The 27,143-nt window shown below is 59.2% G+C and overlaps 2 protein-coding genes across 2 annotated transcripts in view; one reads left to right on the top strand and one right to left on the bottom strand.

Moving 5' to 3' along the window:
- LOC116951018 (dorsal-ventral patterning tolloid-like protein 1) overlaps positions 1-18,871 on the top strand; it is a 52,819-nt gene extending 33,948 nt beyond the window's left edge. Inside the window, exons 7-21 of the mRNA XM_032969286.2 lie at positions 520-625; positions 2,556-2,680; positions 5,219-5,334; positions 5,739-5,841; positions 6,482-6,598; positions 7,144-7,289; positions 7,783-7,978; positions 8,734-8,859; positions 10,843-11,003; positions 11,354-11,534; positions 13,367-13,492; positions 14,117-14,244; positions 15,017-15,230; positions 15,503-15,753; positions 16,786-18,871. Of these exons, the coding sequence (XP_032825177.2) occupies positions 520-625; positions 2,556-2,680; positions 5,219-5,334; positions 5,739-5,841; positions 6,482-6,598; positions 7,144-7,289; positions 7,783-7,978; positions 8,734-8,859; positions 10,843-11,003; positions 11,354-11,534; positions 13,367-13,492; positions 14,117-14,244; positions 15,017-15,230; positions 15,503-15,753; positions 16,786-16,920 (2,231 nt within the window). The 3' untranslated portion in view covers positions 16,921-18,871. The remainder of the gene's footprint in view (positions 1-519; positions 626-2,555; positions 2,681-5,218; positions 5,335-5,738; positions 5,842-6,481; positions 6,599-7,143; positions 7,290-7,782; positions 7,979-8,733; positions 8,860-10,842; positions 11,004-11,353; positions 11,535-13,366; positions 13,493-14,116; positions 14,245-15,016; positions 15,231-15,502; positions 15,754-16,785) is intronic.
- The window catches only part of CPE (carboxypeptidase E), a 29,374-nt gene continuing 20,867 nt past the window's right edge, over positions 18,637-27,143 (bottom strand). The window contains exons 3-9 of the mRNA XM_076073248.1: positions 26,715-26,882; positions 25,809-25,926; positions 23,369-23,546; positions 22,549-22,690; positions 21,967-22,066; positions 20,894-21,012; positions 18,637-20,600 (exon numbers count right to left, since the gene is read on the bottom strand). Of these exons, the coding sequence (XP_075929363.1) occupies positions 20,505-20,600; positions 20,894-21,012; positions 21,967-22,066; positions 22,549-22,690; positions 23,369-23,546; positions 25,809-25,926; positions 26,715-26,882 (921 nt within the window). The 3' untranslated portion in view covers positions 18,637-20,504. The remainder of the gene's footprint in view (positions 20,601-20,893; positions 21,013-21,966; positions 22,067-22,548; positions 22,691-23,368; positions 23,547-25,808; positions 25,927-26,714; positions 26,883-27,143) is intronic.

The following is a 27,143-nucleotide window of genomic DNA, read 5'->3' as shown; positions in this document are numbered from 1 at the left end:
TCGTCATCATTTTCGTCATTGTCGTTGTTATTGTCATCGTCATCCTCGTCGTCGTCATCAACATTACTATCAACATCATAGATCGTGTGGACACAATCGGTATTGTGTTGGTGAACATCTGACCTGGTGGGCCATAGTCACCGCCATCACTCACCCCCGTCATCATCATCATGATCATTGCCATCATTGGCATCATCGTCATGACCATGATCATCACAATCGTTACTGTTGGCATGATGGTCACGCCGGTAATGTGTGGGAAAAGATCCAGCCTGGACAACATCGTCAACATCATCATCACCACCACCACCATCATCTGTGTGTCGTTAGCATTGTCAGCGCTGTTATCTTTGCATTCCCCCTCGTCGACGTCGTCGTCATGGTCAGAGTAATTATCGCTATCACCCAGATCATCATCATCATCATTTGTGCAACAAGCTTCATTGTAAGTCATTGTAATCATCATCATCATGGTCACCTCGTTAGGAATGTCTCCGTGTTGTCATGGTGGGGTCACAGGTCAGGAGGAGAATTTCCTGAAGATGGAGCCGGGAGAGGTGGACTCTCTGGACGAGCCGTACGACTTTGACAGCATCATGCACTACTCACGCAACACCTTCTCCCGGTCAGTGTCAACCTCGCCCAGCACGTCCACCGCATCCACCACGTATACCACACCGCGTCCACCACACACCGCGCCAACCACACACCACGCCCACCATGTCCAAACCACACACCGCACTGCGTCCACCACACACTGCGTCCACCACGTCCATCACGGACACACCATAACCGCACACACCACACACACAGCCCACTAGAACTGCCTCGCATGCCACAGCCACTGAACCACACACACCGCTCACGCCACACACACACACACTGTGGCCTCCTTCCTGCCAGGGAGCCTTCCACACTGCACGCGGTCCCACTTCGCGAGGGCTGAAGGTGCACCCAGCCTGGTGTAGCCAATCCGTGGCATGTTGCAGATGCCTCGCCCGTCGCGCCTTCTCCCCATCCGTCGCGGATACGACCGTTCGCGCCGAATTTAATGAGCTAAAGTTCGCCCATCGAGCCCCCTGCCCCGTGTGGGCGCCTCGACCATTTGCGATTGCCCGCGGGATTCCTGTAAGTACGCATCGTAGAGAAGTGCTGTTGCAGTGACCCCCAAACTGCACTGCACTGCTCGCGATGATGATGCTGCTGCTGCCGCCGCGGAGGAAATACACGCGGTGTCGTCTCGTCTCCATCTTGTGTCCCACGCAAACCCAGCCCGGGTCACATGGTGCTCCCAGGGTCACAGTGAAGTAGGCAGAGGGAGGAAGGTTCAGGCAGCCCGCAATCTTTTCCTTTACTCCTTTGTTGTTGCTGCTGTGCTATATTTTGTTTGACTCCCACCGACTCTCAACGTTTACCGCGCAAATAGGAGTCGTATTTTACTTCGCGTTTCACGTTCGGAGTTAAAGTAGGGTAACGTCAAAACAAACGGGGAGAGGGGTGGGCGTCGTGCTACTCATCGTGAACCAGACCCTCGAGTTTTCCCATTTGCGCTTCGAGTTTGCGGATCGCGGATTTGCCGATTGCGGCGAATTTCAAGAACGTAACCGGGCCTGCGAAGAACATGTGGGTTTGGTGTGTTTGTGCGTAAGTGTGGTGTACGTGTGTTTGTGCGTAAGTGTGGTGTACGTGTGTTTGCGTGTAAGTGTGGTGTACGTGTCTTTGTGTGTAAGTCTGGTGTACGTGTGTTTGTGTGTAAGTCTGGTGTACGTGTGTTTGTGTGTAAGTGTGGTGTACGTGTGTTTGCACGCAAGTGTGGTGTACGTGTGTTTGCACGCAAGTGTGGTGTACGTGTGTTTGTGTGTAAGTGTGGTGTACGTGTGTTTGCGTGTAAGTGTGGTGGTGTACGTGTGTTTGTGTGTAAGTGTGGTGTACGTGTGTTTGTGTGTAAGTGTGGTGTACGTGTGTTTGCACGCAAGTGTGGTGTACGTGTGTTTGTGTGTAAGTGTGGTGTACGTGTGTTTGCGCGTAAGTGTGGTGTACGTGTGTTTGTGTATGGCACAGTGGTTAGCGCCCTGCGCTACGAACCCGGCGACCAACGTTCGAATTCTGCCGACAACCCAACAACAGTGGCCAATAGAGTATCTGAACCGGTCCTGGCCCTCGCTAAGGTCAACTTCAGCTTTGAAATGACTACCTGTCGCAGTGCGTAAACATCAGCAATGACGGGGAGACAAATGCGGCCGGGCGTGGTGTTGGCTATTGACAGCACTTGTCTCAACAGCGTTGTCAAAGGCTATGTAAGGGACCTTGGTCTTTTGATTGTGTGCTTGTTTGCGTGTGACTCTGCATGTCCACGCGTGTCTCCGTGTCTCTGTCTCAAAGTGTCTCCGCATCTCCATGTGCATGGCCCACATGTCTCAGCAGCCTTTTCGAGGCTTCACGGATGGTGGGGGGGGGGGGTCATCGTGTGGGATCATCGTCTTTGTAGGATCATTGTTTGTGGGATCATCGTCTTTGTGGGATCTCTGTCTCTGTGGTATGTGTGTGTTTGGCAGGGGCATGTTCCTGGACACGATTCTGCCTCGCAAGGACGAGACCGGAGTGCGCCCGGCCATCGGTCAAAGAACGCGGCTCAGTAAAGGGGACATCGCGCAGGCCAACAAGCTCTACCGCTGCCTGGGTATGCACAACAGCAACAATAACAACAGCAGCAACAACAACAATAACAGCAACTGCCTTTCGGCACTAAGTGGCGGTGATGTCACCACGGCGCTTGTGCCAGGCCACGTGCACTCCCAAGGCCACGTGCACTCCCATGGCCACGTGGCAAGCCGATGGTCAGTGGGCAGAAGAGCTCCTCGGTGTGTCGAGGACGCGGGGGCCCGCGTCCGCTATTCCATCACCGTGTAATCCAGCAGATATTATTGCTTGCGCCAGGCATGAATCCATGATGTTGTGTGGCTGCGCTGATGCCGGAACAGCGCGTTGGTAATTACAAGCCCATGGGCTGCACGGCAGTCTGGCAGCCTGCTACCCTTGTTATTGAGCTGGCCCGGCCCGGCCTGGCCCATGCCTTCCAATGACTCCGGCCCAAGTGTCTGTGTCATGACCCACTCGGGCATATTAAAGTCACCCAACAGGAGGGTGACTCTGTCCCGGGGGGCCACTTTAGCTAGCACCTGGGACAGGAGGTTATAGAAGTCGTCTGACTCATCGGCCTTGTCTGGGTACGCACACACGAACAGACACGTGCCCACACAGACGAAGGTCCTCCAGGTAGCCTACACAGCCTGTGCCAACAAGCAAATGAAGAGGCTCGTGTGAAGGGCTGGCAGCAGGGCAGACCTGTGAGTTGGTGGTGTGACCAACACCACCCATGCCAGACCGTTCTTGTCTCCCCAGTGTTGATGTTTTACACACCAACACCGGGGACGATCATCTGAACCGGTATTGGGCCTCCCCTAGGTCGACTCAGCCTCACGCGAGTCTGTAGTGCGCTGTGTAGTTAACATCGGCACTCGAGAGTCAAAGGCGGCGGGCGTGGTGCTGGCCACCGACCCCCTCGTGTGCCGTGCCGGCCTTCATAGGTGCTCCTCGCTAACAGCACTTGCCCCCACAGTCTGTAACGGCTATACGGGGGATCTTTGTATTTGTGCACGTGTGGAAACTCTGTGAGTGACGAGCAGAGTGCTCGTGTCGTGGTGGCAGCCGCTTACAGCAAACGCCCCCCCCCCCCCCTTCCCTCACCAACGCTGTTGAAGCTTCGCCGTTCTGGCGCGGATTGGCATCTCCCTTCGGTGCAGCTCACCCCCCAGCCCCCCCCCTCCAACCCGCCCCCATCCCCCCCTACCCCGCCCCCATCCTCCCCCAGCTGCCAACCACACGGTTTTGGGAAACCTGGAATGTGAGAGCCCAAAGGATGCCAGAAAAGAACGTTCCCCCACACGTGGGTACGCCAGGCACCACCAACAACGCCAGGCACCACCAGCAATGCCAGGCACCACCGACAATACCAGGCACCACCAACAATTCCAGGCACCACCGACAATACCAGGCACCACCGACAATTCCAGGCGCCACCAACAATTCCAGGCACCACCAACAATGCCAGGCACCACCAACAATTCCAGGCACCACCAACAATACCAGGCACCACCAACAATTCCAGGCACCACCGACAATACCAGGCACCACCGACAATTCCAGGCGCCACCAACAATTCCAGGCACCACCAACAATGCCAGGCACCACCAACAATTCCAGGCACCACCGACAATACCAGGCACCACCAACAATTCCAGGCACCACCAACAACGCCAGGCACCACCAACAACGCCAGGCACCACCAACAACGCCAGGCACCAAGAACAATGCCAAGCACCAACAACAACGCCAGGCACCACCAACAACGCCAGGCACCACCAACAACACCAGGCACCACCAACAATTCCAGGCACCACCAACAACGCCAGGCACCACCAACAATTCCAGGCACCACCAACAATTCCAGGCACCACCAACAATTCCAGGCACCACCAACAATGTCAGGCACCACCAACAACGCCAGGCACCACCAACAACGCCAGGCACAAACAACAACAATGCCAGGCACCACCAACAATGCCAGGCACCACCAACAACGCCAGGCACCACCAACAACGCCAGGCACCACCAACAACGCCAGGCACCACCAACAACGCCAGGCACCACCAACAACGCCAGGCACCACCACCAATGCCAGGCACCACCAACAACTCCAGGCACCACCAACAACGCCAGGCACCACCAACAACGCCAGGCACCACCAACAACAACGCCAGGCACCACCAACAACAACGCCAGGCACCACCAACAACGCCAGGCACCACCAACAACGCCAGGCACCACCAACAACGCCAGGCACCACCAACAACGCCAGGCACCACCAACAATTCCAGGCACCACCAACAACGCCAGGCACCACCAACAACGGCAGGCACCACCAACAACGCCAGGCACCACCAACAACGGCAGGCACCACCAACAACGCCAGGCACCACCAACAACGCCAGGCACCACCAACAACGGCAGGCACCACCAACAACGCCAGGCACCACCAACAATGCCAGGCGCCACCAACGGCAGGCGCCACCGTATGACTGTGTGTGACTGTGACTGGCTGTGCCTCCCCGTGACTCGCCCCACCCCCACCTCTCTCTCTCTGTCGCTGTGTGCGCAGCGTGCGGGGAGACGCTGCAGGACATGACCGGGAACCTGTCGTCCCCCGGTTACCCCAACGGGTACCCGTCCTACTCACACTGCATCTGGAGGATCTCCGTCACCCCCGGCGAGAAGGTGACACCGCTTCTCCACATCGTCACCTCCTCCACATTATCACCTCCGCATCGTCACCTCCTCCACAATATCACCTCCTACACAATGACCTCCTCCACAATATCAGCTCCTCCACATCGTCACTGTTCCACGTCATCACCTCCTCAACGTTCTCACCTCCTCCACATTACCACTCCTCCACTTCATCACTCCTCCACATCTACACGTCTTCCACGTCATCAATTCCGTAGATCATCACTCAACTCCTCTCGTGTGATATGTCGACAATTCCAACGTGTCATCACCGGATTCCTCCCTAGGTTAATGGCAGGGCTCGTGTTGGGGGTATAGGGATACAGTGTTAGTGATATGGCTGCAGTGTTGGGGCTCCAGCGGGTGATCCGTGCTGACCGCGCTGCCCGCAGATCGTGCTCAACCTCACGGCGCTCGACCTCTACCGGAGCCGCCACTGCTGGTATGACTACGTGGAGGTGCGCGACGGATTCTGGAAGCAGGCGCCGCTCCTGGGTACGTGCCCCCCTCCCCGCCCCCCTCCCCACCCCACCCCTCTCCCCACCCCCCTTCCCCCAAACATCTCCCAGCATCACCCCCCCTTCCCCACCCTCCCTCCCCACCCCCCCTTCCCCTCCAACATCTCCCAGCATCATCACCACCACCTCCCCATCCCCTTACCCTAACCCCCCAAAGAAAATACCTCGCCTGGTGTACAGAAGGTCGTGGGTTCGATCCCGACCCTCACACCTGCTGTATATTTGCGGTTTGCGGTGTCTCTCTCTCTCTCTGCCCAGCGGTCGCGTGGATTTTTCTCTGGGTCCTCCGGTTTTTCCCTTCCATCATTTAGCATCAACATCAGCATGTGTTTGGCTGCTATAAATGTCCACATGATGCGAAGCCACTTTGTTCAGCTGTCATCTGTGATTTCAAGGTCGCTTCTTCAAAAAAAAGCTACGCAGCTCAGTGGTAAAACACAAAAAGTCTATAGTCGTGGAATTGGAATGTTCCCCTAACTACTAACCCTAATTCCGTAACGCTATCCCTTAACCCCATTCTCCAACCTTAATCCCTGTAATGCTAATCCATTAACGCTCATCCTCTAACCCCTATCCCCTAACCGTGGTACTGCTCCCCTGCCCCCCGTGCCCTGCAGGGAAGTTCTGTGGGGACCGTGTGCCCGGCTCGCTCGTCTCCTCCGACAGCCGCCTCTGGATCGAGTTCCGCAGCAGCAGCAACTGGGTGGGCCGCGGCTTCTACGGCACCTACGAGGGTGAGCGTGCCGCCCCCCCTCCCCCCTCCTCCGTCAGAGTCCACCAGCTACTCCAGCAACACCAGTAGCCAGTACTAGCACCAGGATCATCACCCCTGGCACCACCAGCAGCACCACTACAATCGCGACTAGCAGCAGAACTAGCAGCGGCACCACCACCAGCCACACAGCCCAGAAGTCATTGTCAAACAGAGCGGAAAGAGTGGGCTGTTGTTTGCTGGCGTCACGGTCAGAACCAGCCCCACGCCCTGCAAGTTATTCGCAGAAGATCTCGCGGAATAAAGAAAAAAACCGCATGGCAAGTCGTCGCCCCCCCTTCCCGGAAAACCACCGCAGACTCCGCCCACCCGTGGCATGCGGCAGCGGCGGCGGCGGCGGCGGCAGCGGCAGCGGCGCCTCCCTTGGCGATAGCGCCGCGCCGTAGGCATGGCGAGAACACCGACCGCGCGAGTGCAGCTTTGGTTTCGTTTTGATCTCGCTCGGTGAGACGGGGGCACAACCCCCGTGGTGTTCACCCCCCCGAGTGATGTCCCTCGCCCCGCCAGCGATCTGCGGCGGGGAGCTGCACAGGGACTCGGGCACCATCCAGTCGCCCAACTACCCCGACGACTACCGCCCCTCCAAGGAGTGCGTGTGGAAGATCGTGGTGCCCCAGGGCCACTCCGTGGGCCTCACCTTCCAGTCCTTCGAGGTGAGGACCCCCACCCCACGTCGCACCGGTCCTCTCAGTTCCCATTACTCCCAGTCTCCCATGCTCCCATGCTTCCAAGTTCCCGAATTCCCATGCTCCCTAGCTCCCATGCTTCCGTGTTCCCGTGCTCCCTAGCTGCTGCGCTCCCCCGCCGTCGCGTGACACCTGCTGCCACCGTGCCCCACCCGCTCGCAGGTGACCTCGTCAAGGAACATAAACTATCACGTGAGCTTTGGTCATCCTCGCAGCAGCGGCTTTTGGCTAGCCAAAGACGGTGGTCGCCCCGTCGCGCGCTTTCGGACGCGCTTCTGCGGCCGTCTGGAACGTTCTTTCTTCCGATATTACGAAAACTCACTTCTTAAAAACTGCTTTTTGTGTCTGACTCGTTGCCCTTCTCCCCCCCCCCACCCACCTCCCCACAGCCCGCACCTCCGTTGAGCACGGTCGGCTACGTACGGCGCGAAACAATCTCACCGTACGTGCGTGCGTGCAGGTGGAGCGCCACGACACGTGCGCGTATGACTTCCTCGAGATCCGCGACGGCGACTCGGAGAGCAGCAAGCTGGTGGGGCGCTACTGCGGCTACGACAGGCCGAGCGACGTGCGCTCGAGCAGCAACAAGCTGTGGATGAAGTTCGTCTCCGACGGGACCATCAACAAGGCCGGCTTCTCCGCCTCCTTCTTCAAGGGTGAGCGGTTGGCGCCGGTGGCCGCGGAGGATTCGGGGAACGAGGCGGGAGAGGGAGACGCGCCGTATCGCTGTGGCTCGTGTCGCTGCGTGAAGAGGGGGGGCGAGAGGGCTTGCGGGGAGGAGCATGACAGCCGAAGGAAAACACTCACCCAAACTCGAGCGCCGACGAGCGAGCCAATCGCCCACTTGTAGGAGGCCTACCCCTAACCCCAACCGGCCGACCACTCGCGAGTACTAACCAGGACGGCCAATCACCAGCGGCTACCCCGAACCACCCAGCCAGCCTCTCGTCCTAACCAACGAGCCAGCCGGCCACCAATACTCGCCTTTCCCTGAACCCTTACAAACCAGCCGCAAGTACCAGCCCTGGCTCTAACACACTCCCGCTAGCCAACCCCCGCTCTTGTTATCAGTCGCTAAACCTCAGAAGGGAACTAATGGAGGTGTCCGGTGTGGATGTGGAGTGTAACGGTGAGTGGCGGTGTAGTGGTGGGCGTGATGGAGAGTGGCGCGGTGATTGTAATGACGTGGCGTGCCGTGGTGAGTGTGACGGCGGTCGCGTGCCGTGGTGAGTGTGACGGCTGTGGTGTGACGCCGATGGCATGACGACGGTGGCGAGACAGCGGTGAGTGTGACGGCGGTGAGTGCGACGCCGATGATGTGACGCCGACGGTCGCGTGCCGTGGTGAGTGTGACGGCTGTGGTGTGACGCCGGTGGCGTGACGGCGCGTTGTGCTGCTGCTCCTGTTGTAGAGACGGACGAGTGCTTGCGCTCCGATCGTGGTGGCTGCGAGCAGCGCTGCATCAACTCCTTGGGCAGCTTCACGTGCGCCTGTGACCCCGGGTACGAGCTGGCACCCGACAAGAGGACTTGCCACGGTACACGGGCCCCGCCACCCATGCAGCGCCGCCACCCAGCAACCCACCACACGCCACCTGCACCACCTGCATCACCACCTGCACCGCCACCCAGCAACCCACCACACGCCACCTGCACCACCTGCACCGCCACCTGCACCACCTGCACCACCACCTGCACCGCCACCTGCACCACCTGCACCACCTGCACCACCTGCACCACCTGCACCACCACCTGCACCGCCACCTGCACCAACTGCACCACCACCTGCACCGCCACCTGCACCGCCACCTGCACCACCTGCACCACCACCTGCACCGCCACCTGCACCGCCACCTGCACCGCCACCTGCACCGCCACCTGCACCACCACCTGCACCACCACCTGCACCGCCACCCAGCACCCAGCAACCCACCACACGCCACCTGCACCACCTGCACCACCACCTGCACCACCACCTGCACCGCCACCCAGCAACCCACCACACGCCACCTGCACCACCTGCACCACCACCTGCACCACCACCTGTACCACCACCTGCACCGCCACCTGCACCGCACCCAGTGCGTGCCCGCTCACTCTTCCTGTGTCCCACTCCCGTCCCTCTCTCCTCTCTCTGAGCTCTCTCCTCCATCCCTCCTGCTCCCTCCTCCATCACAATTCCCCCAACCCCTGCCCCCCAAACCGCTCAACCCTCCTCCTCCTTCCCACTGTTCCTTCCTCTTCCTCCCTGTTCCAAATGTCTAATTATCGTCGGTTCTAATGTATTAATGCTACGTCGTGTGTTTCCGCGTTTTTTTTTATAATGCCAATTAACATTTTGATATCACAATCGTACAATTAACGTCAATGTGTGCGACTAATGCGAACATAACTTAACTGGAATTTAACTTCGTGCGAATTAATATTGGCGCCATAAGATGCGACGCTAATGCCACGCAACTGGATCGGAAAGTATCCTGACACCCATCACCTATCGCCATGCGAACCATGACCATTGAAACCAATCACCATGGAAACAATCGCCATGGGAATCCCCATCATCATAGAAAGCATCACCATGGGAATCCATACCCTCTGCACCCATCACCATGGTATACTGGCATCCATCTCCCGTGACCATGGCAAGCATACCCAAGTTCCCATCGCCCTGGCAATAATCGCGATGGCAACTTCATCATCCACACCCATGACTATGACGCCCATCACCCGGGCTCGCCATCACCCGGGCTCGCCATCACCCGGGCTCGCCATCACCCGGGCTCGCCATCACCCGGGCTCGCCATCACCCGGGCTCGCCATCACCCGGGCTCGCCATCACCCGGGCTCGCCATCACCCGGGCTCGCCATCACCCGGGCTCGCCATCACCCGGGCTCGCCATCACCCGGGCTCGCCATCACCCGGGCTCGCCATCACCCGGGCTCGCCATCACCCGGGCTCGCCATCACCCGGGCTCGCCATCACCCGGGCTCCCCATCACCCGGGCTCCCCATCACCCGGGCTCCCCATCACCCGGGCTCCCCATCACCCGGGCTCCCCATCACCCGGGCTCCCCATCACCCGGGCTCGCCCTCACCCGGGCTCGCCATCACCCGGGCTCGCCATCACCAGGGCTCGCCATCACCAGGGCTCGCCATCACCAGGGCTCGCCATCACCCGGGCTCGCCATCACCCGGGCTCGCCATCACCCGGGCTCGCCATCACCAGGGCTCGCCATCACCAGGGCTCGCCATCACCCGGGCTCCCCATCACCCGGGCTCCCCATCACCCGGGCTCCCCATCACCCGGGCTCGCCATCACCAGGGCTCGCCATCACCAGGGCTCGCCATCACCCGGGCTCCCCATCACCCGGGCTCGCCATCACCCGGGCTCCCTCTGCACCATCGCCATGGCGATGGCTGCCACGCTCCGCTACTAACCGAGTGGGTCCCCCATCCCCGTGCCCCCCCCCACCCCCCCTGCCCCCCCCCACCCCCCCTGCCCCCCACCGTGCACGGTGCAGCGGCGTGCGGGGGGCTGCTGACGAAGGCCAACGGGACGCTGACGAGCCCAGCGTGGCCACGCGAGTACCCGCCCAGCAAGCACTGTGTGTGGCAGATCGTGGCGCCCACACAGTACCGCATCTCGCTCAGCTTCGAGGCCTTCCACCTGGAGGGCAACGACGTGAGCCGTGCCGCACGCACGCACGCACGCGAAGATCCAGCATGTAGCCTTTAACAGGCTGTTGGGGGCAAGTGCTGGTAGCCAGTAGCACCAATGATGGCTGGCTCAGCGCACGAGGGAGTAGTGTGGTTAACGCTACGATTAGCACGGTTGGCTAGGTACGGTGCGAAAGAAGTTCAACGCACATGCACGCTGCATAGGGCTGAGTCGACCTAGGGGGGAGGGAGGGTGCACAGGACCCGTTCAATTGTTTCGTCACTGATATTGGATCGGTTTGGGCGAATGGAAGCGGGGATTCCACCGTGTTCACGACGCGGGCCTCGCTAACCACTCGCTCGCGCGTGCGCCAGGTGTGCAAGTACGACTACGTGGAGGTGCGCAGTGGCCTGTCGGCAGACTCGAAGCTCCACGGGAAGTTCTGCGGCAGCGAAGTCCCCTCGGTCATCACCTCGCAGTCCAACAGCCTCCGCGTCGTCTTCCACTCGGACAACTCCATGTCCAAGCAGGGCTTCAAGGCCTACTTCTTCTCTGGTCAGACGCGCGCACTCATCCGCTCACTCACCCATCCACTCGTCGATTCTCACCTCACTTAACAACAAACTCCATTCGCCACTAAGTGGCGGTGACGTCACTATGGCGCTTGTGCCAGGCGATGTGCACGTTAACGCCACGTGAAGTGTCGAACGCCCGCTAGCAGGAGGTCACGGGACAGACCCAGGTGTCACGGGTCGACTGAGATGACTGGCTGATGCACCACCTGTGCCCCCTACTGTGTCAACCTGCTGTGCTTTAGCCACCTGGCACTCCACTTATTTGTCGAGAGTTGCTCCTCTGCCCTCCGTTGTTGCTGGAGGGCGATTGCCTCCAACTGCCCAGCAGCGTCCTTCACGAGCCTCCTCCACAGAGGCCAATTTTGACACCGCTGGTACCAGTCATCGGTTAGTCCACTCAGCTCCACATCCACCTGTACTGCATCACTCAATCTCTTCTCTAGCCCGTGGCGCGTCTGTTCAGTTCCCTCTATTCGGCCGAACAAAACCTGTTTAGGCATGCAGTGGCTGGGCATGCCGGCTACATGACCTCGCCACCTCCCTCTCACCTAATCCACCCACACCACCTACCTCGCTCACCTCATCCACCCACTCACCTCAACCATCCACCCCACATACTCACTCACCTCTCTCACTCATCTCGTCCACACCCACCCTTACCTCATCTACACCCACCCACCCTCACACCTCGTTTGCAGCGACCCTCACCGTCTACACTCACTCACCATGTCCACCCACTCACCTCGTCCACCACTCACCTCGTCCACCCACTCACCTCGTCCACCATCTGCTACTTGGCTCGCATCGCTCCACTTGGGAATTCCATCATCGTCTCTTGTTCCCAAGGCTCTTACAACAACGTCCTTGCTCAATGTGAGACACGGGTGTCTTACAGTTGGGGGGGGGGTGTTTAAACATCGCCACTGGTGAGACAAAGGCGGCCGGGCGTGGAGCTGTCCACCCACCCCTTCCTGTGTCCCAGTGCCGGCCTTCATAGGTGCTGCTCGCTAACAGCACTTGCCCCAAGTCTGTCAAGGCTATACGGGGGAATCTTTGTATTTGCCTTTGTTGACCGCACACGTGCACACAAAGATAAAGATCCCCCGTTTAGCCTTAAGACTGTGGGGGCAAGCGCTGATAGCGAGCACCTATGTAAGGCTGGAATGGCACATGAGGGGGTGGGTGACCAGCACCATGCCCGACCGCCTTTGCCTCCTCAGTGACGATGTATACACACCGCACCAGGTACTCATTGAGGCCGAGTCGACCTAGGGGAGGCCCAGGACCGGTTCAGATAATCGTCATTGGTTGTTGGCCGTGAGCGGGAATCGAATCCGCGTCGCCGGGTTCATAGCGTTAACCGCTCCACTACCGCTTCCCACTACACACACACGGGCGCATAGCTTGAGTGGACTGCACTGCCTCCGTGTCCACCGCACAGCCCAAGCGTGCTGGCACCGCCCTCGCATCCTCATCTCTGTCGCCCAAGGGCAGCGCGGCCACAGAGAGGGGGAGCGCGCGTGGGACCCCGCTCGGCGGTAGGGGGCGCTGTCAAGGTCATCTCCGGGAGGGGGAAGATTTGTGTCTGTGTGTCTCTGTGTGTGTGTGTCTGTGTGTGTGTGTCTGTGTGTCTCTGTGTGTGTATGTGTGTCTCTGTGTTTGTCTGTGTGTGTCTGTGTGTTTGTCTGTGTGTGTGTCTCTGTGTGTCCGTGTGTCTGTGTGTGTCTGTGTGTGTGTGTGTCTGTGTGTGTGTCTGTGTGTGTCTCTGTGTGTGTGTGTGTGTGTCTGTGTGTGTGTCTGTGTGTGCTGTAGACAAGGACGAGTGTGCCAAGGATAACGGCGGCTGCCAGCACGAGTGCGTGAACACGGTGGGGAGCTACGTGTGCCGCTGCCGCCAGGGCTACTCGCTGCACCCCAACCAGCACGACTGCAAAGAGGGTGAGGATCGCCCCGCCCATGCGAACCCTGACCCTCCAACCCTGACCCCTAACTGACCCCCCCGTCCCCCGTAATCCCAAGGAGGGGGGAGACCCCCACCAAGTATATAGGAGGTCGTGTGGGTTCGATCCTGATCCTGACGCCTGCTGCTGTATATTTGGAGTTGGCGACGTCTCTTTCCCCCGTGGTTGCAGGGATTTTTCTCAGGGTCCTGCGTGTTTTTCCCCTCCACACTTAAGGCTCAACATCAGCACGCGTTGAGAGTATTTGGCTGCTATAAATTCCCAAACGATAAGCCGCTCCCCATTGCTCTATCACTTGTGGCCAGGTCGTCTCTGAAAAAGAGAGCCGTATAGCTCAGTGTGGGCCTTAGCTGGTAAAATTAAAATGTAATTGTTTAACAAAAGTTTTCTTGAATTGTTGCTTAACGCTAACCCCAATCCCAACGCTAACCCCAATCCCAATGCTAACCCAAAATCCTCTAACCCTGCCCCCTACACCACCCCTGCAACCGCCCCCCCTGGGTCTGGCTACCCATGTACGTTTGGATCTCGCGTGTCCTGTGTGTGCTTTTCATGTCCCACGCGTCTCGCGTCACATGTCCCGTGTGACGTGCACCCCCAGCTGGCTGCAAGCAGCGCGTGGACAGCGCGGAGGGAATCATCACGAGCCCCAACTGGCCGGACCGCTACCCGAGCCGCAAGGAGTGCACGTGGACCATCACCGCCACGCCCGGGCACCGCGTCAAACTGGTACCACGGCAGCTCCGCAGGCGGCGGCGGCGGCGGCATCACGAGCGCGGTCGCACTGATCGCGCCGGGATCGAGCGGCGTCACGGATTTCGAATGCGATCACGGCGTGAGCTCAGGATCGTCGTGGATATCGCGCGACCTTGGCATGATCGCGGTGCGGGCTCAAAATCGCGCCGAGATCAGAGATCATGGTGAAATCGCGCCAAGATCACAATGCCGTTACAGTGAAAACCCTCCGAGATCGCACTGCTGTCATGGTGAAATCACGGCAAGATTGCACTCCCGTCACAGTGAAATCACTCCGCGATCGCACTGCCGTAACGGTGAAATCACGCCGACATCATCGCACTGCGGTCACATCACATGACAACGCAGCCAAGCTCTCGCCTAGATCATGCTGGCAAATCCCATCACAACATTACACCCAGCTCACACCATGAAACCAAGACTTGTGACCCACTGTGGTTACAGGTGCGACTATGGTGGCTGTCATAGTGGTTGGCGTCACTGCAGCTGTGGTTGCGGCCGCCTTGCTGCAGCTGCATTGGTATGGTCGTACGTACGCACGCGTATATGTTGTAACGTCTTTCACGCGGTACGTAGCCAACCGTGCTCATCGGAGGATGTTGTTGGTGTAGCTGTCGAGGTTGTGAATCTGTGGTTGCAGCTGCGTGGACATCTCGGTTGAGGGCTGTGTGGTTGTGATGGTTGGCGTAAATCATGAGTCGCGGTAGCTTCGTGGTTGCGATGGTTGTGGTGGTTGCCGCTCCAGGCGTTCAAGGAGTTCGAGGTGGAGCCGCACCAGGACTGCGCGTACGACCACGTGGAGGTGTTCGACGGCGAGAACTCGGGGGCGCCATCTCTCGGCCGCTTCTGCGGCATGCGGCGCCCGCTGCCCGTCGTCTCGTCGGGCAGCGCCATGCTGCTCAAGTTCTTCTCCGACGCATCCAAGCAGCGCAAGGGCTTCCAGGCGACACACTCCACCGGTGAGACGCTCCCGCCAAGAGGGGGATACACGGGGACGGACCGGCACGGGGATACACGTGGTCTCCCCGTGCCTTTCCATATTTCCCCGTGATCTCCCCGTTCTTGCCTCGACTCTACCTAGCATCACCTCGTGTCTCCCCTGTAACCTCAACAACATGCTTCTCCCACATCTTTCCCCCCTGGGTCTCTCCCCTGGGTCACTCCCCAACATCGCGTCTCGTCTCTCCGCGTGGCCTACCCCCCCCCCCGACCCCGTGCTGCGGCACTGCAGAGTGTGGCGGGCGCCTGCAGGCGACGGTGCGCACGCGCGACCTCTACTCGCACGCGCAGTTCGGCGACAACACGTACCCCGCGCAGGCCGACTGCGAGTGGCAGCTGTGGGCCGAGGGCGGCTACGGGGTCGAGCTGATCTTCCGCACCTTCGAGATGGAGGAGGACCAGGACTGCACCTACGACTTCCTCGAGGTGCTGGACGGCGTGGGCCCCGGCGTGCAGCCCCTCGCCCGCTACTGCGGCGCCGGCGTGAGTACCGCACCTCGGGCCTTCACCCGGCTCGGCGCTCGGGGCCTTCGGTTCAGGCTTCGGTCTCCCTGTGCTGTCGCCTGGTGATGCGAGTTGCAATTGCTGGCAAAAACGTCGTAGTCGGATTGTAAATGTTGTGGATTTGATCTCCAACGCACATGGTGGTGCTGTAACTAGCAACGAATTGGCACGTTCTGTTTACGCGACGAGCCTTACTAATTTGCCGTGTCCGCTGGTGGCGGGTTTAACGACGCATTTCCATTCACGTGATCCAACCTAAAGCAAACCTTTATTATGGACGTAGGCTTTCGCAGCCAATATTATCTATAAAGTTTAGTTTTTTTTTATTATCCCCCCACCACTACTTTTTCCCGGGGCCGTCGTTTCGAGCCTTCACCCCCCCCCCCAGCCGTTTTAATTAATTCCACGCAGCCTCTGCAGAACCACCGCCAGGGTGTGGGTCCGCTTCACATTGGCTGGCCGTCGAACGAAGACGGCCGCCGCATCGCGCGCTTGCGGATGCGTTTCTGCGGCCGTCTGGAACGCCCTTCCTTTCCGATATTCGGAAGCCACTGGAGCGGTGCACTTTTAAATCATATCGATTGAAAAATTTGTGTTTGGTTTGTTGTCCCACCCCCGCACGCGGTTGACTACGTACTGTGCGGAAGAAGTTCAACACACACACACATTTGGACCTTCACTCCGACCTTCATGCAATCACCTTACACCCTCGCTCCACCTTGCAGGGCCTTACAGGCGCCACTCCCCCCCCATCTCATCCGTACATTTTAAAAGAGCGTCACGGAACGTGCGCGTGGGTGGAGAGCGTGAATTTGGAGTGACGACGTAGATTAGGAGCGCCCAATGAGTACGAGCGGCATCATGACTGCTGTTAGCTGTGGCAAGAGAGACGTCGAGTGGCTGAGATCCCAATGGAGAATGCGAGTGGCAGTGTGACTTCGGTGGTGATAAGACTGCGGGGGGCCGAATCATCCCCCCCCCCCCACTCCCGCCCCCCACTCCCCCGCACAGCCCTCGGAGCCGGTGTACAGCACGGGGGACAAGTTGGTGCTCCGCTTCCACTCGGACGACTCGATCAACAAGAAGGGCTTCCACCTGCGCTTCACGAGCACCGGCTTCCAGGACGCCCTGCAGGAGGAGCAATAGCACTCCTGAGTTCCCCCCCCCCCCCCCGACCCCTCCAGCCTCTGCCCCCTGCTCACCGGCCCACCGTTAGCCCCCCAGACTGGCGCGAGCCTTTCCACGAACTGCTCAGTCGCACTTCTCCGCCGACCTTTGTAAGAGAGGAGGGTTTTTTTGTTGTTTTCCCCCACCCCTGTGGATTTTAACCCAGCATCCTCATCCCCCGCCCATCGGCCCCCCCATCCCCTTCGTGTGTGTCGGGCTGTAAGCCGCTCCCATTCCTGTCAGAGCGCTGTAGTCGACGGTACAGGGAGGCCTGCCGCTGTTTGTGAATGACGTCGTGCGGTGTGGCCGGGGCTGTCCAAAGACAACAGCAGACCCGCTCCTATGCAACGCAGGGAACCGTTGCCATATCCAGCGATCGCCTATTATCCGTCTACCTGCCTGAGCTGTGCCTTATGAGTAAATGGGACAAACGCCATGACCCTTGTTGTTGTCCGATAACGCGGGGAAACAAGGCGGGAGGGAGGGTGGGCTTCGTACAAATATTTTTTGTTGTAAACAACTCGTCTTGTCGTAGCGCCGGAGGAATCGCCGGAGGAATCGGCGCGCGACGTACGGTGCTTGGGCGCGACCTCGTGATCACGCACCTGCGGTCATCGGGGCCAGGTGTGCACGCGAGTCTGTCTGCCTGTGTGCGTCCATGTGCGATTAGTTAGCAAAAGGCACAGGGCAGCAGCAGAAGGGAGCGGTGGGGATGGGGCAATACCGATGAGTCCTGATGAGGGCGAAACCGGTGGACGGCCATCTCTCGGTTTCCGCTGCTGCCCGTTCTCCGTGTCGGTGCTCCGACTAAACGTCGCCACGGCCACGTGTTCAGCTCTTTTTGAGTTGGTGGTCTGGACAAGGCTGCGATGATTTGTGCCTTTCCCTGCTCTTTGTGCGTACACCCTCCGCGTGTCCGGGAGGTCTTCGCCACTCCTCCCGTTGCCTCTCCCTGGGAGAGGGCGAGTACTCTCTCTTTACCTGTTCTACGTTAACCGCCCTGTGAATTGCACTCACCGTGTGGGAACCAAAAACACGCCACGGGATCAACGGAATAAATGTGAATATCCCTCCCAGCGCCTCTCCTCCCCCACCTTCCGTGATAAGTGGTACGGTCCGAACGGTAACCTCCACAACCCGAGTTGCATTCGGTCCACCGGTACTGGACTTCACCATTCCACACGATGGTGTGGGGGTGGTGGCAGGGCAGGTGACCTCGAGCCACCCGCCTGCAGCGGCGCCCACAACACAGTGAGCTCCAGTTTGTGCCAATCACGGGCAGGGTGGGGTGGGTGGGGGGGCGAGCGAACCTGAAAAACCGTGCGGAGTGTGGGGGGGGGGGGTTGCTGGCACTGGGCAGAGCGCAGTCCGACCAACGGGGAGCTGTGCCGAGTCCGGTGACTCCTGGTCGAGACGCCAGTGCCGCACAACCCGTGTAGCGGCGGTTTACTCCACTACACCCTGCCGCAGAGCGGCCTTACCCCGAGCGAGCGCCGTTCACACCTAGGGCTGCCACCACCACCAGCGCTGTCGCCGAGCGAGCACCGTTTCCATGGGCGCCATCGCCACGGTGACCACGCTCCGCTCCCTGCTCCAACGACGATACCCGTTTCCGTTGCGGTGACGTGTCTGGAGGGGGGTGGGGGGGGGGAATCTGCAGGCAACGCGAGCGGCGAGCGAGGAAGAGGCGAGACCTTGACAGGGAAAAGCAGAGCCACTATTTATTTGTCTAACGCGTTGACACAGAACTCTTGAACAGATACAATCAACTACCGCGTTTTCGTGATCGGAGGAAGGTGGGGGGGGGGTGGTGGCAGCGGGCGTGGTGGTGGGGGAGGGGGGGTGTTAGGTGGGGAGCGGAGTCTGGTACTTTCTAGAAACCCGGAGGCATCCCTCGCTGTTACTGGAGCCGGTTCGCGGGGCCCACCAACCCCCCCCACCCACAGTTCACTGATCGAGACGGAGTCCGAGCATTGGCACGGCCGCGGCAGCGCTCGCACGATGACTGCATGCGGAGCGACACTTTACTGCCCCCCACCCCGCCCCCCACCCCGCCCCCTCAGCGCACAATGCACGCCCCTCGACGTGGAACGAACGGAAACCACCTTCGGTTAAATTCATTAAAGTCAATTTTTAAAACGACAGCGACCGGGGCTTCTTCACTCTGCGTGTGAACCTCTCTGGCCGGAACGATCGCCGCATTCTAACCGTCGGGGCCTGGCGCGTGGGGAGGTGAGTGTGGGGGGGGGGGAGGTGAGTGTGGGGGGGGGGGAGGAGGGGGGGGGAGGGGGGGGGCATGCACAGCATTGGGGGCGTGGGGTACAGGGTTCACCGCAGGCCACACACTGTCACCAACATCTCCCGGCGGGCGTTCTCTCCGAAAAGCGCCAACACGTTAAATTATCTCCGACTCGGCGCGATCTGCACGGCCTTTCTCACAACCAGGACATCATTGCACGGGGGAGGGGGAGCAGAAGGAAACAAACACGCAACTCCACAAATTATAAAGTGACACAACCAAGAGTGATTATATTATAATAATACTGCACAGCTATAGCAACACTCCACGATTACAACAATGGCAGCGGCGGCAGCTACCACCCACCACGGCCACGCAGAGACAAGGGGGCATTTCGGTTCCATCTCCCATCACGTTGCGAACACGGCCAGAGCACTCGCAGATTTCCCACAGCCCCCCCTCCCCCCCCCCCCAGTGTATAGGGATAGCGGTCCCACCCTTGACAGGTCCACCACAATCGAGTTGATGGTCCCCACCCCTTGACAGAGGGGGGGTCCCCCTTACGATTGTCCCGCCCATACTGGACATCCGTGACCGTGAGAGCTTCATCGCCCGTGGGATTCCTCCTCCTGCAGTCTCTAAATAAAGATTCGGATTGACAGCCCGGTCTGACACGCATTTTAACTCGCGGGGAAATCTGACCCAGATATTAAATCAGGAAACGAGGAGGTCCCTGCCAAGTATTGAGTACCCCCCCTCCTCTGCCTTTGATGTGGCTGACGAGTCCCCTTTGACTGACAGAGGGGGGGGGGGTCCATTTGGACAGGCGAGCCCCCCTTCATGCAGGCAGGTCTCGCCGGGGCTGTAACCAAGTCCCCTTGCACCGAAATCGGTTCCTATGGATAGAGGAATGCCTTTTGAGAGGGGGGATTCCGGAACAGAGACAGGACAGGGGTCCCCTTGGCAATAGAGGACCCCGCACCTTGGGTAAAGGGGGGGGCGGGGAGGGGGGGTTCTCTCTCCCCTGGGACCCTCTGAAATGACGACGTTCAACACCGAGTCCCTTCCACCCCCCCTCGCCGTGGGGGGAACTGGTGCCCGCTCAGACCCATCCTCGCCAACGCGTGCTCGCTCTGCAAGCGAGCAAAGATTCGCGAAAGCACGCACAACACCCCATCGTTCCACGTCGCGCTCAGCATAGCCAACGCGGTTTACACTTGGGGGGGGGGGCGGGGGGGGGGCGGGGGGGGACGAAACAAGCAGTGGGGGGCTGGGTGGGGGGGGGGGGTACACACAGTGGCCATTCCGCGTCCGTGGCTGCGTCTCAGAAGTTGAGCGTCTCGGACATCATCTTCCACCACGTGAGCATCTCCTCCTTCTCCTCCTCGCGGTGCGCGTTGGACGTCAGGTCGAAGTTCAGCTGTGGGGGGAGGGGAGGGGGCAACGGACAGGGGAGGTCGCTCCGAGCCCACGACCGCTGGCTCACCATGCATCACTAATACAGCTGCGTCATCGCCACCACGTCGTTATAATCACCACGTCGTCATAATCACCACGTCGTCATAATCACCACCGTGTCGTCATCACCAACACGTCATCATCATCACCAACACATCACGACCATGTCATCATCACTACCACGTCATCACCAACACATCATCGTCACCACTGCGTCGCCATCATCATCACAACCCGGAGTGGGGGGCTGCTTGCCTTGGTGGGGGGGCTGTAAGCGACCGCCACCTTCTTGGTGACGCTCTGGAAGCCCGGTGCCGACGCCGTCACCTGGTAGTCCCCGGGCACCAGCAGGCGCCAGTAGTCCCCGTCCCTCGCTGCGCACACACACACACACACACGCAAAGGTCCCCCGTATAGCCTTAACAAGCTTTTTGAGGCAAGTGCTGTTCGCGAGCACCTATGAAAGCCGGGGCAGTGTCCAACCGCCTTTGTCTGCCTAGTGGCGATGTTTACACACTGCACCAGATACTAATTTCAGACAGAGTCAACCTAGGGGAGGCTCAGCACCGGTTCAAATATTCGCCACCTGTGTTGACCGCGAGCGGGAGTCGAACCCGGTTCGCCAGGTTCGTAGCGCAGCGTAGCGCGCCAACCACTACGCCACCGCTCCCAAACACACACACCGACACATACCGACACACACACTGACACACACACACACTGCCACACACCGACACACACCGACACACACCCTGACACACACCGACACACACACTGGCACACACCGACACACTGACACACACACTGGCACACACCCTGACACACACACTGGCACACACCCTGACACACACACTGACACACACACTGGCACACACCGACACACACCCTGACAAACACACACACTGGCACACACCGACACACACCCTGACACACACCGACACACACACCGACACACACCGACACACACCGACACACACACTGGCACACACTGACACACACACTGGCACACACCCTGACACACACACTGGCACACACCGACACACACCCTGGCACACCGACACACACTGACACACACTGACAGACACTGCCACACACTGACACACACACACAGGACATGTGCGACTCCTTGTTTACACGTGGCAACAGGTGGTCACTTGAGGCCGAGTCGACCCGGCACACGCACGGCGCAAGCGTCAGACCAAGCGTTGTGGCGCGCGGTCTCTTGCCGACAAGCCAACGCCAACGCCAACGCCAACGCCCGCTTCCGCTCGCCGCCACCGCCGCCGTCGCCGCTCGACAAGAGACGCGTGGGCGAGGAGGGCGCCTACCTGTGGTGATGTCGTGAGCGATGCCCTTGACGGAGATGGTGGCGTTGGCGATGGCGCGCTCGTTCTCGTCGCGCACCAGCCCCTTGATCCCACGGTGCACCTGGGCACCGGCAGGTGGGGGGGGGGGGGGCGGGCAGGGGTGCGGGAGGAAGTGAAGAGTGAGAGAAGGGAGTGGAGAGCGAAGGAGAGAGGGAGGGGAGTGAGTGGAGAGGGGAGTGAGTGGAGAGAGAGAGGGAGTGTGAGTGAGGGGGGAGTGAGTGGAGAGAGAGAGGGAGTGTGAGTGAGGGGGGAGTGAGTGGAGAGAGAGAGGGGAGTGAGTGGAGAGCGAGGGAGAGTGAGTGAGGGGGAGTGAGTGGAGGCTGAGTGAGGGGGAGTGAGTGTAGAGCAAGTGAGGGGGGAGCAAGTGAGGGGGGAATGAGGGGGGAGTGAGTGAGGGGGGAGTGAGTAAGTGGAGTGTGAGTGAGGGGGGAGTGAGTGAGGGGGGAGTGAGTGGAGAGCGAGGGAATGTGAGTGAGTGTAGAGCGAGTGAGTGGAGACTGAGCGAGTGGAGGCTGAGTGATGGGGGGCGGTGCGTGGCACCACCTGCTGTACGTAGCTGACGAGCGAGTCGCGGTTCTCGCGCCAGTAGCGGCGCAGCTCCCGCTCCGCCGGGAACTTCTCACAGCTCAGCTCCAGCGTGATCTCAAAGCAGTTGCTGCTCAGGTAGTTGAAGTCCTGCATGCCTGTACACGCAACACGGTGTGAGGGGGGGGGGGCAGCACGGGGGGGGGCAGCACGGGAGGGGAGGCAGGGAAGGGGGACGGATCAGCAGGACAACAGCAACGTGTGAAAACTAAGGGTAGGGTTTTACCTTTTCCGGCAATGTAAAGACATTCAAACACCAAGTAGAACCCTTTTTGCAAGGAATCACGTCTGGATTAAACCGCACGTGCCTGCGGCAAAAGGTGCAAACAGCCAGACTCCGATGGTTTAATCTAATGCAAGCGTTTGTCTTTGATACTGATTGGCCCACACCAGAAATAGCCTTCTGTACGGTCTTGTCTCTGCACCAGTGTCCCATCGACAACAACAACAACAACGTTCGCCATTCACCACCGAGAGTGAGGGGGCAAGGCGATGGGACGAGCGAGGAGCGGGGGTGAGGCTCGGGTGAGGGGCCGGCGACGATGATGATGATGACGACGACGGCGATGATGATGACGACGACGGCGACGATGATGACGACGACGGCGACGATGATGACGACGACGACGGCGATGATGATGATGATGACGACGATGTGTGTGGAGCAGCTCACGGCAGGCGAGCGAAGGGAAGAGGCCAAGGAGCGAGTGTCTGTTGCAAGTGCCGGGAGGAGCGGGGGGGGAGGGAAGGGGGGAAGGGGGCGGGGGTGACGCACCCTCCCGGCACGCTGTACCACGCCGCGCCGTTGGTGGTGCCGTTGACGAAGCGGTCGTCCCCCTCCATGTCGCAGGGCGGGCGCCGCAGGTTGGACATGACCGGGTGCGGCAGGGAGTAGGCGAGCGCCAGGCTCTTGAAGACCACGTCGTCCGGGCAGGCCGTGTACTGCTGGTCGGTGCCTGTGGGGCGGCGGTGCGAGGCAAAGACAAAGATCCCACCCCCACCCGTGTAGCCTTAACAGACCGTTCGGGCAAGTGCTCTGAGGAATCAGAGGGTTTTTACGAATATAAGTGTGTCGTTTAAACCCGCCACCACCCGACACAGACAATTTGTAAGGTTTGACACGTTCACAAAATGTGGCAATTACAGTGAGGGAAAAAAAGTATTTGATCCCCTGCTGATTTTGTACGCTTGCTCACTGACAAAGAAACGATCAGTCTATAATTTTAATGGTAGGTTTATTTGAACAGTGAGAGACAGAATAACAACAAAAATCCAGAAAAAGCATGTCAAAAATGTTATAAATTGATTTGCATTTTAATGAGGGAAATAAGTATTTGACCCCTCTGCAAAACATGAATTAGTACTTGGTGGCAAACCCCTTGTTGGCAATGGCAGAGGTCAGACGTTTCTTGTAGTTGGCCACCAGGTTTGCACACATCTCAGGAGGGATTTTGTCCCACTCCTCTTTGCAGATCTTCTCCAAGTCATTAAGGTTTCGAGGCTGACGTTTGGCAACTCGAACCTTCAGCTCCCTCCACAGATTTTCTATGGGATTAAGGTCTGGAGACTGGCTAGGCCACTCCAGGACCTTACTGTGCTTCTTCTTGAGCCACTCATTTGTTGCCTTGGCCGTGTGTTTTGGGAATACCCATCCACGACCCATTTTCAATGTCCTGGCTGAGGGAAGGAGGGTTCTCACCCAAGATTTGACGGTACATGGCCCCGTCCATCGTCCCTTTGATGCGGTGAAGTTGTCCTGTCCCCTTAGCAGAAAAACACCCCCAAAGCATAATGTTTCCACCTCCATGTTTGACGGTGGGGATGGTGTTCTTGGGGTCATAGGCAGCATTCCTTCTCCTCCAAACACGGCAAGTTGAGTTGATGCCAAAGAGCTCCATTTTGGCCTCATCTGACCACAACACCTTCACCCAGTTGTCCTCTGAATCATTCAGATGTTCATTGGCAAACTTCAGACGGGCATGTATATGTGCATTTTTGAGCAGGGGGACCTTGCGGGCGCTGCAGGATTTCAGTCCTTCACGGCGCAGTGTGTTACCAATTGTTTTCTTGGTGACTATGGTCCCAGCTGCCTTGAGATCATTGACAAGATCCTCTGTGTAGTTCTCGGCCGATTCCTCACCGTTCTAATGATCATTGCAACTCCACGAGGTGAGATCTTGCATGGAGCCCCAGGCCGAGGGAGATTGACAGTTCTTTTGTGTTTCTTCCATTTGCGAATAATCGCACCAACTGTTGTCAGTCACCTTCTCACCAAGCTGCTTGGCAATGGTCTTTTAGCCCATTCCAGCCTTGTGTAGGTCTACAATCTTGTCCCTGACATCCTTGGAGAGCTCTTTGGTCTTGGCCATGGTGGAGAGTTTGGAATCTGATTGATTGCTTCTGTGGACAGGTGTCTTTTAAACAGGTAACAAGCTGAGATTAGGAGCACTCCCTTTAAGCGTGTGCTCCTAATCTCAGCTCGTTACCTGTATAAAAGACACCTGGGAGCCAGAAATCTCTGATTGAGAGGGGGTCAAATACTTATTTCCTTCATTAAAATGCAAATCAATTTATAATATTTTTGACATGCGTTTTTCTGGATTTTCTTGTTATTCTGTCTCTCACTGTTCAAATAAACCTACCATTAAAATTATAGACTGATCATTTCTGTCAGTGGGCAAACGTACAAAATCAGCAGGGGATCAAATACTTTTTCCCTCACTGTAGTTACGAGCACACCACAGCACACCGGTGTGTTGGAGTGTAACCAACTATCACGTTTTGTCATCCCCCCGCCCACGTGACTCCCCCCACCCCCGTGACTCCGCCCCCGTGACTCCCCCCGCCCCCGTGACTCCCCCCCCCCCCGTGACTCCCCCCCCCGTGACTCCCCCCCCCCCCCGACTCCCCCCCCCCCCCGTGACTCCCCCCCCCCCCCGTGACTCCCCCCCCCCGTGACTCCCCCCGCCCCCCGTGACTCCCCCCGCCCCCGTGACTCCCGCCCCCGTGACTCCCCCCCCCCCGCCCCCGTGACTCCCCCCACCCCCGTGACTCCCCCCGCCCCCGTGACTCCCCCCCCGTCTCCCCCCAACCCCGTCACCCCCCACCCCGTCTCCCCCCCACCCCCATGTCACCCTTCCCCCCGTGTCGCCCCCCCCCCACGTGTCCCCCCCACCCACCGTATCCACCTCCCGTATCTCCCCCCCCCCCCGCCTCACCCGTGCGTGTCTCGTCGTACGGGTAGTTGGCCACGATGTCTCCTCCGTGCAGGTTTGCCGACAGCACGAACGGCACGTCCATGATCCAGTGGATCATCGCCTTGGTCTCGGGCGCCATCTGTGCCACGGCCGCGACACAGGGCGGCACGGAGGGGATGTGCGATGAGTGGCCGTGTGGTTATAAAAACTAAAAACGATTTTTATTTTACCAGGTGAGGACCCCCCACTGAGCTATGGAGCTTTTATTTTTCAGAAGAGACCTGGCCACAAACGTGGAAATGTGTAGCAGGCAAATACTCGGAACGCACGTCCTTAAGCGTAAACTCCAAATCTACAGCAGCAGGCGTCGGGATTGAACCCACGACCTCCTGCACACCAGGTGAGGTAGTTAACATCTCCTAGCCACCGATGTTATGAGAGTGGGTATGCGGGTGTGGGTGCAATGGTGAGCGGGGTGTGTGGCTGCAAGGTGAGGAGTGGGCACTGTATGTGGCTACGGGAATAGTGGGTGTGCAGGAGAGTGGGGGCGTGGGATGAGTGGGAATGTGTGGCTGTGCTAGTGAGTGAGTGGATGAGCGAGTGTGTGGGCGAATTGGTGAGCGAGCGAGTGAGTGGATGAATGATTGTGTCGGCGACTTGGTGAGCGAGCGAGTGGGCGAGTGGGTGGGCGAGTGGGTGGGCGAGCGGGTGGGCAAGTGGGTGGGCGAGCGGGTGGGCGAGTCAATGAGCGAGCGTCCGGGCGAGTTAGCGAGCCGAGTGCGTGGGTAAGCAAGCTCGCGTGCGAGTGGGGGGGGGGGGGGGTGGGGGGGCGACACGGAGAGGACGGGAGACACGTTGGGCGAGTGGCCAGGCGTGTGGGCGAGCGTGAACGAGCGAGCGACGGGGAGCGGGGCGGCTCCCACGCACCCGGGGGTCGTTGTCCACGCGTGCCCGCAGGTCGTGCAGCAGGTGGTTGTTGGCGCCGCCGGTGCGCTCGTTGGCGTACACGATGCGGTCCAGGTCCGGGAAGTTGCGGTTGAGGTCGACTCCCTGGGCGTTGTTCCGTCCCAGCAGCCAGTCCTTGTCCGGGCCGTCCTGGGCAGCGCGCGGGGGAGGGGGGTACGCCGATCGTCATAATGGTCACCATCAAATAACGTTCACTTTCTCACCCCATTTCCAGAAGCAGCTGCAGGGCTGTCTGCGAGTTTACGAGACGCTCGAGGCAACGGCCTCGTCCCTCCTCGCTGGCACCACGCGCTTTGCTGTTGCTTTGTTTTTATTCGTTTTGCTGTTGTTGTTGTTGTTGCTGCTGCTGCGGTGGTAACCTAGGTGGCTCTTGCAAAATGAGGTTCTTCT

This window comes from Petromyzon marinus, chromosome 41, assembly GCF_048934315.1.
Source record: "Petromyzon marinus isolate PM22_M1 ecotype Great Lakes invasive population chromosome 41, UKy_Petmar_22M1.pri1.0, whole genome shotgun sequence".
Lineage (NCBI taxonomy): Eukaryota > Metazoa > Chordata > Hyperoartia > Petromyzontiformes > Petromyzontidae > Petromyzon > Petromyzon marinus.
Note: the sequence above shows the minus strand (reverse complement) of the source record. Positions and strands in the feature narration are given on the sequence as shown.